Source organism: Xylocopa sonorina, chromosome 17 (genome assembly GCF_050948175.1).
Source record: "Xylocopa sonorina isolate GNS202 chromosome 17, iyXylSono1_principal, whole genome shotgun sequence".
NCBI lineage: Eukaryota > Metazoa > Arthropoda > Insecta > Hymenoptera > Apidae > Xylocopa > Xylocopa sonorina.
The window spans coordinates 3,267,184-3,280,871 of NC_135209.1; the positions used below are offsets into that span (position 1 = coordinate 3,267,184).

Here is a 13,688-nt window from a genome sequence, read left to right on the forward strand (position 1 = left end):
ACTTTGCTGGTCGCATCCGAGGAACAGTTCGACGTTCGCGCGCTTTGTTTCCATTCCTAACGAAATACTTGCCAACCCTCCGCAGAAAACCAACTTCGCCTCCCCGCAATGATGCACAGGGCGGTTCTAAAAAGCTGGTTCGTCGCTGCGTTCACCTATCGTTCGTCTACTGAGCTTAAACTGGCGTTGGAATTTTTACTGTCGAATAAAGGATCCGTTTCTTAGAAGAAGAGGAATTCTTCGAATCGTCTCTAATTACGAATCTCTTGCTTCCTCCTACCAATGCGTAGCAGTGCGTATCATATAAAAATGGTGGTACGAGAGATATTTCTGACCAGCAAAGAAGCTTCTCTGCGCAGCGAGCTTTCATCTCGACGCAGCGTACGAGTTCTCTAAAAGGGTGGAGAGGAAAAATCGAGGGATACGAGCGGAGACGAAAGTTCAACAAAGAACGAAAATTGTTCCACGAAACACCGCGTGGTCGTTAATGACAGGTTTTTACGATCATCGTCCATCCGGTGTTACATCGACGGTCTGCAGACGGTCTGCTGTATCTCATCGTCGTGGAATTTACATTTCCAAGCGAAGCGTGGCTCACCCACACGCTCGCACGCCCAGGATAATTCCATCCCTGGCGCGTGTACGCGTAACGCGGTGGGTCGCGCGTGATTCACGCGAGCGCATTTTGAAACACGGTCACGTCCTGGCGAAAACAATGCCGACTTATCGCGAACCGTGGCCAGCAGGACACGTCACATCCGTCCGTGTGTAGCTGGAACGTTCGAGGAACGTGATTTCCAGCAGTTCCGTCGCTCGACTGTTCCGCGTTCGCGTCTGAGGACGCCAGAGAGGGGTTGAAACGTAAATCGCGACGGAGATAGCCGCGGTTGGTCGATCTCGCTCGACGAGAGGCGAGGAAATGGTGGTTTACGGTATTCCATGAAACGCTCGCAGGCTCCAATTATTTTTAAACCGTCTGTGCGGGTACAGTCGTCCGACGTTTTCGAACCTCCATGGCATTAACCCACTTTTCGCAGGCCTTGTTCGAGAACGCGAGATATTTTCTAGCTTGTTAATTGATCATTCACGATATTGCTAAAATTCAACTGATTTATTTCTACATGTTTATTATCAATATCAAGATAATTCTATCTTCTTTGTAAAATATATAGCGTAATTTAAAATGCAAATTCTTCAGACGACTCGCGCTACTAAGTGTAATTAATGAGATATCAAACGAGAGAAACGGTGATAGATCAGAGGAAGGATGAAAATGGCTAAGATGACTCCTTTTTTCGTTGGCACCTATTAAGAAGACGCGATATTTTCTAGCTTGTTTATTGACTCTCCACAATATTACTAAAATTCGATTGACTTAGTTCTACATATTTATTGCTACTATTTATCAAGACAATCCCATTTTCTACGTCAAACATATAGCGTATATTAAAATAAAAATTTGTAGCAACTCGCTGCTAAGCATAATCAATAAAATATCAAACGAGAGAAACTGTAATAGATTAGAGGAAGGATAGAAATAATTAAGATGACTCTTTTTTTCGTAGGCACCTATCAAGGCCACACCATATTCTCTAGCAAGCTAATTGATTATCCACAATATCACTAAAATTCGACTGTTACTTCTGCATATTTATTATCAACATCAAGATAATCCCATCTTCTATGTTAAAAATATATCGTAATTTAGAATAAAAGTTCGCAACGACTCGCTGCTAAACGTAATTAATAAGACATCAAACGAGGGAAACTGTAATAAATCAAAGGAGGGATGGAGATGGTTAAGGTGACTCTTTTTTTCGTAGGCACCTTTGCAGAACACGCGATACTTTCTAGCAAGTTAATTGACCCTCCACAATATCATTAAAATTCAACTGTTACTTCTACATATTTACTATCAACATCAAGACAACCCTATCTTCGTCAAACACATAACCACTGAACACAATTACTGAAATACCAAACAAGAGAAACTAGAAACTGTAATAAATCAAAAAAAGTATAAAAATGCCAAAGATGACTCTATTTTTCGCAGGCACTTATCAAGTCCACACCATATTCTCTAGCAACTTAATTAACCCTCCACGATATCCCTAAAATTCAACTGACTTACTTCTACATATTTACTATCAACATCAAGACAACCCTATCCTCTTCACCAAACACATAACCACTGAACACAATTACTGAAATACCAAACAAGAGAAACTAGAAACTGTAATAAATCAAAAAAAGTATAAAAATGCCTAAGATGACTGTTTGTTTTCGCAGGCACTTATCAAGGCCAATGGTACCGTGGCATGAGACACGGCTATGGAGTAAGAGCAAGCGCGCCGTTCGGTTTGGCAAGTCATTACAAGCCATCGAAGCAAGTCAGGGCTTCGTTAACGTCTCTGAGAAGCGCTGACGACGGAGGGGTGGTCGCACCCACGCCAGAGCCAACGGACAGAAGGGACCGCCGTGTCGGCGACAGCAGAGGCGGTTTCGTTTTGAAGGCCAGAAGCGACAATCCTCCGGCGAGACGGAAGAGCCTGACCGAGAAATCCTTGAAGAAGGGCATCCTCTCGGTAAACAGTGATTCGAAATCCTCGCGTTGAATCATTGATGGCCGCTCTATTCGAGCGGAAATGAGCGATGTCCTTGGGGGCGAACGTTCAGAGGGTTCGTTTGGGGTTTCAGGGGCTGAAGATCCGCAAGCAGAGGAGCACGGGTGACCTGGAAAAGCACGGCACCGGGGGCAGTATTCGTAGCAACGCGAGCTCCGCGTCGTGGATGTCGACGGAGAGCTCGCAGAGCCAGGCGTCTGCGTCCGTTCACAGCGACAGCAACGCATCCTTTGTTATCGAGGTATGATACGGCCCTTCTATCGATCGATGAAGCTTCCTCGAACGAAATTATTAGTATTTAGTGGTAAATTTTGTTAAACTTAAAGAAAAATCCTCTACGTTCTCTTATTATTGGTACACCCCACAGATCTTCGCAAGTATTCAATTTTTCTCTAGTCTAAACGTCAATAATAACTTAAAATAATTCCCTTCAGCGTTAAAAACAGAATTCCAATTTCTCTTACTATAATAATACCCCACAGATCTTCGCAACTATTCAATTTTTCTTTAGTTTAAACGCTAATGATACCTTAAAATGATTCCCTTCAGCGTTAAAAACAGAATTCCAATTTCTCTTACTATCGTTACACCCCACAGATCTTCGCAAGTATTCAATTTTTCTCTAGTCTAAACGCTAATAATTCCTTGAAATGATTCCCTTCAGCGTTAAAAACAGAATTCCAATTTCTCTTACTATAATAATACCCCACAGATCTTCGCAAGTATTCAATTTTTCCTCAGTCTAAACGCCAATAGTACCTTAAAACGATTCTCTTCAGCGTTAAAAACAGAGTTCACTCGTCGCACTTATCGAGACAAAACGAATATTAAACTTTAAAAATAAAATCTCTAGATCCCCAGATTCAATTTTCCTCCTGTCTAAATGCTAATGATTCCTTGAGACGATTCTCTTCAGCATTAAGAACAGAATTCCGATTGCAGGACGAGCAAATGGACTCCTCAGTAACCGAGACGTACCTTGGCGAATGGAAGAACGACAAGCGAACAGGATTCGGAATATCAGAGCGCAGCGACGGCCTCCGTTACGAGGGCGAGTGGTTCAACAACCGGAAGTACGGCTACGGCGTGACGACGTTCCGCGACGGCACCAAGGAGGAGGGCAAGTACAAGAACAACGTGTTGATCACCAGCCAGAAGAAGAAGCATCTGTTCCTTATCAGATCGGCCAAGTTCCGCGAGAGGATAGAAGCTGCAGTGAACGCGGCACAGAGGGCGAGCAAGATCGCTCTTCAGAAGGCGGATATCGCGATCTCGAGAACAGCAACGGCGCGTGGAAGAGCAGAGCTGGCTGACACAGCCGCAGAGCAGGCGAGAGAGGACTCTGAACTGGCTCAGCAAACGGCGAAGCAATTCGCGCCAGACTTCAGACAGCCTGGTTTGGAAAGGCTACGAAATCGAGAGATACCAAAATACGTGCCGCTTCCTCAAGACGCGTTGCCAGGGAAGAGCATCCTCCACAAAACAGCCAGCGTCGATCAACCAGGTTCCACGCCTATGAAGAGCCCCACGTCGGACGTGACATCAGCAACGTCCACGTCTGCGACGTCCACAGCGAGCAACGTGATGCAGTCGATCAGGAGGGCCAGCATGAAGCCGCAGGGTCAGCTGCCGCAGAATCAGCTGCTCAGCAATCAGCTGCCGCAGAATCAGCTGCCGCAGAATCAGCTGTCGCAGAGCGAGCTGGCGAGCCAGGTGACACCAGCTCAGCTGATCAACCAGCTACCGTTGAATCAGTTGAACCAGGCGAACTTAGGCGCGCAGAATTATTATCAGACGCAGTATCCTCAGTCGATGGCTCAGAGCAACGTCCAGCAGGCTCAGTATCCGAACAGTATACCGAATCAGTATCAAACAACGAGCCAGTTTCAAGGGGGACAATACGTGCCGCAAAATCAGTACCCAGTTCAAGGCAGTCCGTACAATCAGCCGCAGTATCAGACGATGAATCCAGCTCAGGGTGATCAGTATTTGTATCAGCAGCAGTCGATGGGTCAGCAAGGTTATCAGAACGTGCAGGCGTACTCTAATCAGCAGGTGATTTTTTTTTTGTTAATTTAATAGTATGCAATGGTTTGGATTAAAGATCGAGGCGTAGGGATGTTGAAGTGATTCTGTTGGTTCATATTAATTTGTTTTGGTACTTTTTAGACGTCGTTACCAAATCAATATGGGCCAGGCCAGATGAACCAATACAATTCTCAGCAGCTTTACGGACAGCAACAGCCATCGCCGCCCCAACAGCCAGCCCAGAGTCCACAGCAATACCAACAAGATGGCGTTGGAGATGCTCAACGACCACCAAGTTCCACGAGTATACGAAGAAACAGTAAAGTCCTGAGCCCGCAGGATCGACCCAATACCATTGGGCAAACGTTGAACGACAGGTCTGCTCGATTTCTCGTTAAATGAAATTGATTTTGACTGGTTTGTTTGGAAGTGTGGTTTATATCGTTCTCTTCGAGTTTAATTTGTGGGATAGTTTTAACCTGATCCACTGTTTCGCAGACTGGATCATTACAAAAGGCCGCCCAGCCGTGATAGCTCCGTAGATCGATACGCTAGAGCGCACAACCGATTAACTGGATCGAGACAGCCGTCCGTCGATAAAACCGTCACGAATCCGCCTCAGGATGTACTCGACAGGTGATCCATGTATTCTACTCTCGATCCTCTTGTCTATATGGTATACGAAACCAACTTTAGCTAGCCCTCAAACTTGATATTAGATTAAAGTAATTCAGCAACTCCTCAATACTTCATCAACAACGTAACACAATAAATAGCAAAAACACGTCGAACTTGACTCTTTGATCGATCTTTTATTTTAACTAACTCTCAAATTTGATATTAGATAAAATACTTCAACAATTTCTCACTACTCCATCAACAATGTAACACAAAAACACGTCGAACTTGACTCTTTGATCGATCTCTTATTTTAACTAACTCTCAAATTTGATATTCAATTAAAATACTTCAACAACACTTCAATATTTCATCGACAACATAACACAATAAATAATAAAAACACAATGAAGTTAAGTGTAGCCTCAACAAATTTCTTATTCGATAAAATTCAACAACTCCTCAATATTAATTCTAATTTAACCCTCAATATTAATATTTCAACAACTCCTCAATACTTCATCAACAACATAACACAGTAAACAATTAAACCACATCGAAGTTAACTGTAGCCTCAACAAATTTCTTACTCGAAAAGATTCAACAACTCAATATTAATATTTCAGCAACTCCTCAATACTCCGTCAACAACGTAACACAAAAAACAATAAAAACACATCGAACCCAACTATAGTCTCACCAAAATTTGTCCTTATTCGAAAAAATTCCTAATGAAACATCGCGACAAGGTACTAATTTAAAAACGACTGAATTTTAATGCTCCAACTTCTGAACAGATCAACGAGAGCGCCAAGCGCGATTCGATCAGCGACGCCGTTGAACGGTTCCGTGGTAGGAAGCGGCGCGACGACTCCAACGTACGCCGCCTCGACTTCCGGCCAGTTCGAGGGCGCGCTGCTGAGGAACCGTAACCTTGGACAGGACATTCTGCCGAGTCCAGGACAGCCTAAGCGCACTGAGAGCCTCTACGTCACCCCTGGACGCGGTCCAACCGCATCCGTCGGCGGTGGCGGCGGTGGCGGCGGGGGCGGTTTGCCCAAGGTGAGTCCTCAGCTTCCTCTACTCTCGAACCACCTTGTAGACAGTACAGTGACACGTCCCCTTGTCTCTACTCGTCACACGACACCAACTTCCTCGCACTCGCGTCACGGGAAGGGAACTGCGACCCTTTTGGATCTGACGCTCACTTTGATACCATTTTAGCACTCGTTACCAACGATTTTGTATAAATTAATTGTTCAGTCAGGTTCACACTTTGTTCTGTGTTTCTTGGAGTCTAGCAATGTATAATATTGCAATATCTCGTTATTTGTATCATATTTTTTAATATTTGTCGATGGTATTGTGTATACTCTTCTTTGACGATGGTTGTGGTTGGTTTATCTGCAGTTTGCACAGGATATTTGGATACTTTTTCGTGTAATATGTGTTTTGTTGTACTGAGATGTGTTTCGTGTGCATTCCACGCGCACAGCCCTATGGACCATGAATTCTTCGCGTGAAAGATCCAGACGGACGTTCGCAGCTGCCTTTCCGCTCTGTTCCCTGGTTCAGCGCGTCGTTCAGGTCTTTGCCACGACTCCGTTTCGAGAGATTCCCCTCTGAGAGTCGAGACACCGACAAACGAGAGAGTCTAGTGAGATGTACGAGCGATAGTTTGGCCAGAATCGCGGCGGGGGTGCGGTGATACTTCAGCGAAGTCCATCGAGACGGTTTTCCAGGAGTGTCGTGCGAAAATACCGCCGAATGTTAAACAAGATAACAATCGTTCGATGTTATTCGTTCAGTCGTGGTTCGCGGGAGGATATTACGAGTTTTTGGCCAACCGTCTCATGGCGTGTGAACGGGAGGGGCAAAGAGAGGGGTTTCTTCGCGAAAGGAAATGCCTTTGGGACCACGTAACGTTTGCACTGTCGAATGGTGAAAAAAATTCAGAATACGAGTTTACTAGCTACGAATCAGGATGTCTCTATCGAGTTCACGGATTTTTTTTCACGTTTATAACGCCTCGTCACACTGTATTTAATTCTATTTGATAATTTATAGAGCCAGTCAACTGAGTCGAGCTTTCAGGTTACTCGTGAGCTTTTTTTTTGGTGTGCGAGAAAATGGCTAAAGTTTATATTTTAGTTCAAGTTTTTTATGTTTTAAGGATCGTTTTGGGATTTTCATAATTCAGAAAAATATCGAATATTGGATGATAAATTATTGAAACTCAAAGTGATTACTCTCGTATGTCAGACAAATCTTATAAATTTATATTATAACAATAAAACTGTCTTGTAATTATATATATATATAAATTGAATTTGAAAGTAAATGTTGAAAGAAAAAAAATATTGATCTCCAGAATTCTAATTGATCGAATAGCAATAATTTCAACAGATAGTCAATTTTAAAATCTCTTAGATTCCTCACGCAGCAAAAAAGTAAACGAGTAACACTTTGAAACATTCGAATTAAACGACTCGTCTTCTATACTTCACTTTGCCTGCTAATTAGCCGCATCGTACAATTTCTCTACCGAATCTCTAGCAATCACGTCGATCGTAGATCAATTTTTTCGCTACGTATAGTTAACACATAGTCATTAGCAATAGGTAAGCACTCGAATTTCTAATTTCCTCTTCCTCACGATTAGAATACCTTTATCATCAATCAGCTCCCTTTCTAACGAATTTAGAGACGATATTTGAAAGAATCGAGCTCCAAAAGCTACCTTCCTCCACCCAAACGCTTTTCAACTCGCCACAAATTCACTCAATAGACAGAAAATCTGAGAAGCGATTCTACTGGCCAAAGTGAGGCGACAATTAACAATAATAAAATCACTTCACAGACATTCACGTCTGAGGAAAAACGACTGTAAATCTACAAGGTGTTTCCTCTCGAGAACTGAAGTATCAGAACTGTATCACTTTCTACTTGATTCTCTTTTTATTTTGGCTCGTACGATCGTCCGTTCCATCGCGAATCCCTTGTAAGAGACTCCTCTGACCCTGGCCCACGGTTCTCTCTATCTGTACCCTCTTCTCTTCTCTGTCGATCTGTTTGTCTGTGTAATTGTGTGGCATTTTGTGCTGTGTTCTGTGCATGCCATCCCAGGACGCAGGCCGGACGGTCCCCGCCTTCGCCGCAGCGAGAAAGGGCCGCGCAACCCTATGAGAGTATAAGTATTACAATAAATAATGTAACCACACAGACACACGTATACACACACACTGCGATAGCGACGAGGACACGCGCGACCGCTAACTCGCGTTTTCTCAATCGAACGAGTCGAGATCGGTACTCAAAAGTCAGTGACGTTCCTTTTTCTCTGTAGATCCTGGATTCGAGAACGATAGAGGAACTCAGAGGAGGGTATTAAAAATTTAAAAACGTCGAATTACTCGAGTTATTCGACAGAGTCAATTTAACTCGCGTTTTCTCAATCGAACGAGTCGAGATCGGTACTCAAAAGTCAGTGACGCTCCTTTTTCTCTGTAGATCCTGGATTCGAGAACGATAGAGGAACTCAGAGGAGGGTATTAAAAATTTACAAATGTCGAATTACTCGAGTTATTCGACAGAGTCAATTTAACTCGCGTTTTGTCAATCGAACGAGTCAAATCAATCAATTCGAGTCAATCGAACTCAAAAATCAGTGGCGTTCCTTTTGCTCGATAGATCCTGGATTCGAGAACGATAGAAAAACTCAGAGGAGGGTATTAAAAATTTAAAAACGTCGAATTACTCGAGTTATTCGACAGAGTCAATTTAACTCGCGTTTTCTCAATCGAACGAGTCGAGATCGGTACTCAAAAATCAGTCACGTTTCTTTTACTCGATAGATCCTGGATTCGAGAACGATGGAGAAGCCCAGAAGAGGATATTAAAAAATTAAAAACGTCGAATTACTCGAGTTATTTGACAGAGTCAATTTAACTCGCGTTTTGTCAATCGAACGAGTCAAATCAATCAATTCGAGTCAATCGAACTCAAAAATCAGTGGCGTTCCTTTTGCTCGATAGATCCTGGATTCGAGAACGATGGAGGAACCCAGAGGAGGGTATTAAAAATTTAAAAACGTCGAATTACGTCAATTTCGAAATTCAAATCGTTCACGAAACGATAGTATCCTGTGTGTCGTTCAATGTAATAACGTGTTTAGTGTTCGTGTACAGAGTTTAATGTTATCCACCAGGTGTGTCGCATTGTGTTCTCTCACACGATCTAATTCATCACTACAAACGTGATAACGAAAGAAACAAGGGTTGAAATCAGTAATACCTTATTGGAGTATGAAAAATAGATACTTTAGTGTATCTGTTTAAGAATCCAGGGTCTATTCTCGATAAAAAGCACGCGTAGCTAATTTCTCGAGCCTCCACGACCCTTGCAACAGCATTTAAACATTCCACCCCCCAAAATCCAATTATTAAGCGTTCGTTCCAACACACATTCCACAGTGCATTCCAAGCAAAGTGTCTCGCAGAGTTCTGACACGAGTGCTACAACATTTCGTTCATATCCAAACCACCCAGTATTCTGATCAAACACCCTCTGAATTGAACTCGACTCGTTCGTTGTATCATCTGAACGCGTCGCACAGTTTAGACATCACCAGCGACGCGTTAACAAGTAGAATATCGTTGTTTGGTTACGTCTTCGAAGGAGAGAATATTTTCAAATTGGACCATGTTTAATCGCGATTTGCTACCAGCATTTCGTTCATACCCAAACCACTTAGTATTCTGATCGATCGAACACCCTCTGAATTGAACTCGACTCGTTCGTTGTATCATCTGAACGCGTCGCACAGTTTAGACATCACCAGCGACGCGTTAACAGGTAGAACAGCGTTGTTTAGTCACGTCTTCGAAGGAGAGAATATTTTCAAATTGGACCACGTTTAATCGCGATTTGGATGGGATCGCGTGCGCGCCAGGGCTTGGGCCAATGGGGTGCAGGCTCGAAGCGAGAACGACGTTCTCGAGTGCTCGCGTCGTGCCACCCTTACGCAACCCAGACGTTCGTGGGGGATCGATAAGGGTGATTGAAGATGTCGCATCGCGAGAAATGATTCAGCATTTAAAATAGACAGCGTGTCATCGTACAACACGGCCAGGCACGCAGGTGTCGTGAGTCACGGGTTACGAACGCATCCGTTTCTCGTAAAAATCTCTGAGCGCAAATCGAGAGGTGTTTGCGATGGAAAGGCTATGTTTGCACAGCTTGGAACGTCGCTCTCGCTCTCCGCGGCCTTACCCCGGATTCCAGGTCTTCAGACTCTCGACGTGCGAATTAGCAGAGAAGAACTCGTACCTGGTCGTAGATTGTTAGTAGATACCAACGTAGATTATTCGCGTCGATGATCGATCGTCGATTAACCCTTTCAGACGAACGTTTACAGCGATTCGATCGTTGATCGTCGTTCGATTAACGCGGAGAGCGATGGTTTATTTTATCGTGTCTGTTGAGAGGGTTGCTCGAGGCTGAAAGGGTTGAATCGAACTCAGAGCAATGTTCTTTCCGCCTTCTCCTCAGAGACAGAGTTATTTTTCTATGAGAAGCACGATAGAGACGTAGCGTAATGAGCGTGCGAATATTTATGACAGTTTTATCGGACGACGCTGACTGTTTGCGATGAAATTGTCCGCGAGAAGGCTTCTGCGAAGAGGCGAGGAGATAGTCGAGGCGCTTGGTAGAGTCTTTCTTCAGTTTCGACGTGGAAATCCCAGCGCAAAGTGTCTTTGCTCGAGACACGTTTGTAATAACGGATAAGGGAGAAAGGGATAGAGAAAAAGAATTTGCTTGAATTTGACACGCTTTCGTGAAGAATCGCCAGTTCTCTTTAGATTCTCTTCTGTTTCTGTTTATCGTCGATGCATTTCTGTTCGCCACCCCCCTGAAACGCGAACAGTGGCTTCTCAGGAAGCGATCGAGAACTGACTGTGAAACGATCGAGAGGGACACGAGAGCAGCACGGCACCTGTACACGCACAGAAATAATTACGTCGAGCTCACCCACCACGTGTTGTTACGTCCATTAATTAAGCGAGATAACGTAAAAATAATGTTACGTCCATTAGTTAAGCAACCCACGGGATCTGAAAGGTAAGGCTCGCGCGGTGTGGAGGCGGGGACCTGTTCTTTCAAACTATAACTCTCGCTACACTACTTGTCCTTCGTACCTTTTCTGTTTCTCTCTTTCTCTGACAAGCTTCGAAACCCATTTTCTCGATCCACCGCCCGTCTGACTCCTGCCACGAATCGTCTGATCATCGATCGCGCGTCGAGCATTGGTACCAACTCGAAATCGTTGTTCTCCAAAACAGCCAACGAACCGCACACGTCGTCCATCCCCTAACGTTCTTCTCCGCGTGGACACGCCTGGCGATCCTCGACCATCGCCAGGGGCAAATCTTTTTTATCCTCCACCTCCACGCCGCCTGTTTTCTCCCGTTTCTTGATCAGATACATTATTTTTCTAACGCATGCTTCTCTATATGACGTATCGCCACTCTGTCAAGTTTTACGACACACTGTACCACACCATCGACTAACGCATACACGCATACATGTTACACACGTGTTATATATATATATACATATACATATATTTCGTAGATCTAAGCGCATAAGATGAAACATGTAATGTGAGATCGTTATTTAGGTGGTAATATTACACGAATTAACGACGACGATAACCCTTTCGAGATACGTGAAGAGTAATTGATGAGAAAAGAGGAAAATTTTGTTTATGAACGTTGTTGAGATTGATATTTGTTAATGAGAAGGTGTTTGATCGTTTTTAAGCTGAAGATGACCAAGCGTTCGAGATACATGAAGAGTAATTAGTGAGAAAAGAGGGAAATTTTGTTTGTCGAGGTTGTTGAGATTGATATCTATTAATGAGAAGGTGTTTGATCGTTTTTAAGCTGAAGATGACCAAGCGTTCGAGATACATGAAGAGTAATTAGTGAGAAAAGAGGGAAATTTTGTTTGTCGAGGTTGTTGAGATTGATATTTATTAATGAGAAGGTGTTTGATCGTTTTTAAGTCGAAGATGACCAAGCGTTTGTCCCTTTTTATGATTGATTGTGAAGTTTCTCGAGGGGGTTCATCTTTGTTGGTGAACAAGCACAAATGTCGGTACCAAACGTGCATTATGAATACGTAAATTTAATTCTCGTACCTCTGAACACACAGATAAACCCCCCTCGTCGATGTAGCGCGACGCGAGGAGGCGTAATTTTGTGCGTTAGGTACGACCCTAGGCAGGCTGGTCTCTCACACGAACGAGTTTAATAAAATACGTAACTACGCCAGGATCCTCTATTTTAGTCACAGTTTTTCACGAGTACAATTACGAACGCCTTTACGATGCGCCACGTTGAATTTCTTATGGATTAGACACTCGTCTCGATTCATAGAGTGTGACGCGTCTGTACTTTAGAAACGAAGAATCGTAAGTTTTCGACGCGAGATAAATTTAGAGGAAACAGAGTTCACAATTTTTTCATAGAAAAAGAACTATAAAATATGAAACAATTTTATAGTAACGCAAGAATTAGTGACGCACTTTTTTCTCTGAACACTGTATTTAAAAATCGATGGCAATGAATTTAGAAGATGCTTCTCGCATCGTCATAAACTCCAGAATATTTTTAAATAGCAACGAATTTGCCAATAAGCTTCGAAAAAAAGTTTCAAAATCGTTGGCAATGAATTTGAAAAATGCTTCTTGCAACCTCATAAGCTCCAGCAGAATTTTTAATCTGGCATCGAAGAAGAATGTTAGAAACGATTCTTCGTTTGCAAAACTCCAGATGCACCAACCGACGAAGTTTGTCAAGAGTGTCAATGAATTCCAACGCGTCACGTTGCTCAAAGTACCCGCTCGAGGTAATTAAGAATTTGTACGAGAATTTTTAACCCTTTCTAAGCGAACTAGCTCGAACAGAGCTGTTTCTTTTTTTTTTTTACGCGAAGCTTGGAACATTCGATTCAACGTGGTCGCAATCGTACCTCGACGACGGTCGTGCCTAAAGGAACGGGACGAGAAAAACGCGAAACGAAGGGTGTAGAGATCGACGACAGTGACCTGAGATAGAATCGAATGGAACCTGGAAACCTCAATCAAAGACGAAACAAATTTCCAGCTCGAGGATGGAATTGAATCTTCCTAAGTTCCTTCACCTTTACGATCGCTATTTTTTATGTACACCAAAGCGCCACGTATTGAATATATCGCGAAGCAAACGTGGGGGTTGTTCAAGTGCCAAGCTTTTCGACAGCGTCTACTCGCGAGAATCTGGGCTGCGACTCGATTCGCTGAACAGTGAAATTCGATTTTCGTTCTCTCGTCCACGATGAAGCCTCGCAACGCGTTAATTTCGCGAGCAACGACGC

At 43.4% G+C, this 13,688-nt stretch overlaps 2 protein-coding genes across 2 annotated transcripts in view; one reads left to right on the forward strand and one right to left on the reverse strand.

The window, feature by feature from the left end:
* LOC143431344 (cytochrome b5) overlaps positions 1–8,391 on the reverse strand; it is a 56,343-nt gene extending 47,952 nt beyond the window's left edge. The window contains exons 1-2 of the mRNA XM_076908011.1: positions 8,318–8,391; positions 3,335–3,338 (exon numbers count right to left, since the gene is read on the reverse strand). Of these exons, the coding sequence (XP_076764126.1) occupies positions 3,335–3,338; positions 8,318–8,391 (78 nt within the window). The remainder of the gene's footprint in view (positions 1–3,334; positions 3,339–8,317) is intronic.
* LOC143431330 (uncharacterized) overlaps positions 1–13,688 on the forward strand; it is a 57,662-nt gene that overhangs the window by 31,468 nt on the left and 12,506 nt on the right. Inside the window, exons 4-9 of the mRNA XM_076907976.1 lie at positions 2,290–2,585; positions 2,698–2,865; positions 3,567–4,679; positions 4,794–5,029; positions 5,151–5,288; positions 6,068–6,332. Coding sequence (XP_076764091.1) covers positions 2,290–2,585; positions 2,698–2,865; positions 3,567–4,679; positions 4,794–5,029; positions 5,151–5,288; positions 6,068–6,332 — 2,216 coding nt within the window. The remainder of the gene's footprint in view (positions 1–2,289; positions 2,586–2,697; positions 2,866–3,566; positions 4,680–4,793; positions 5,030–5,150; positions 5,289–6,067; positions 6,333–13,688) is intronic.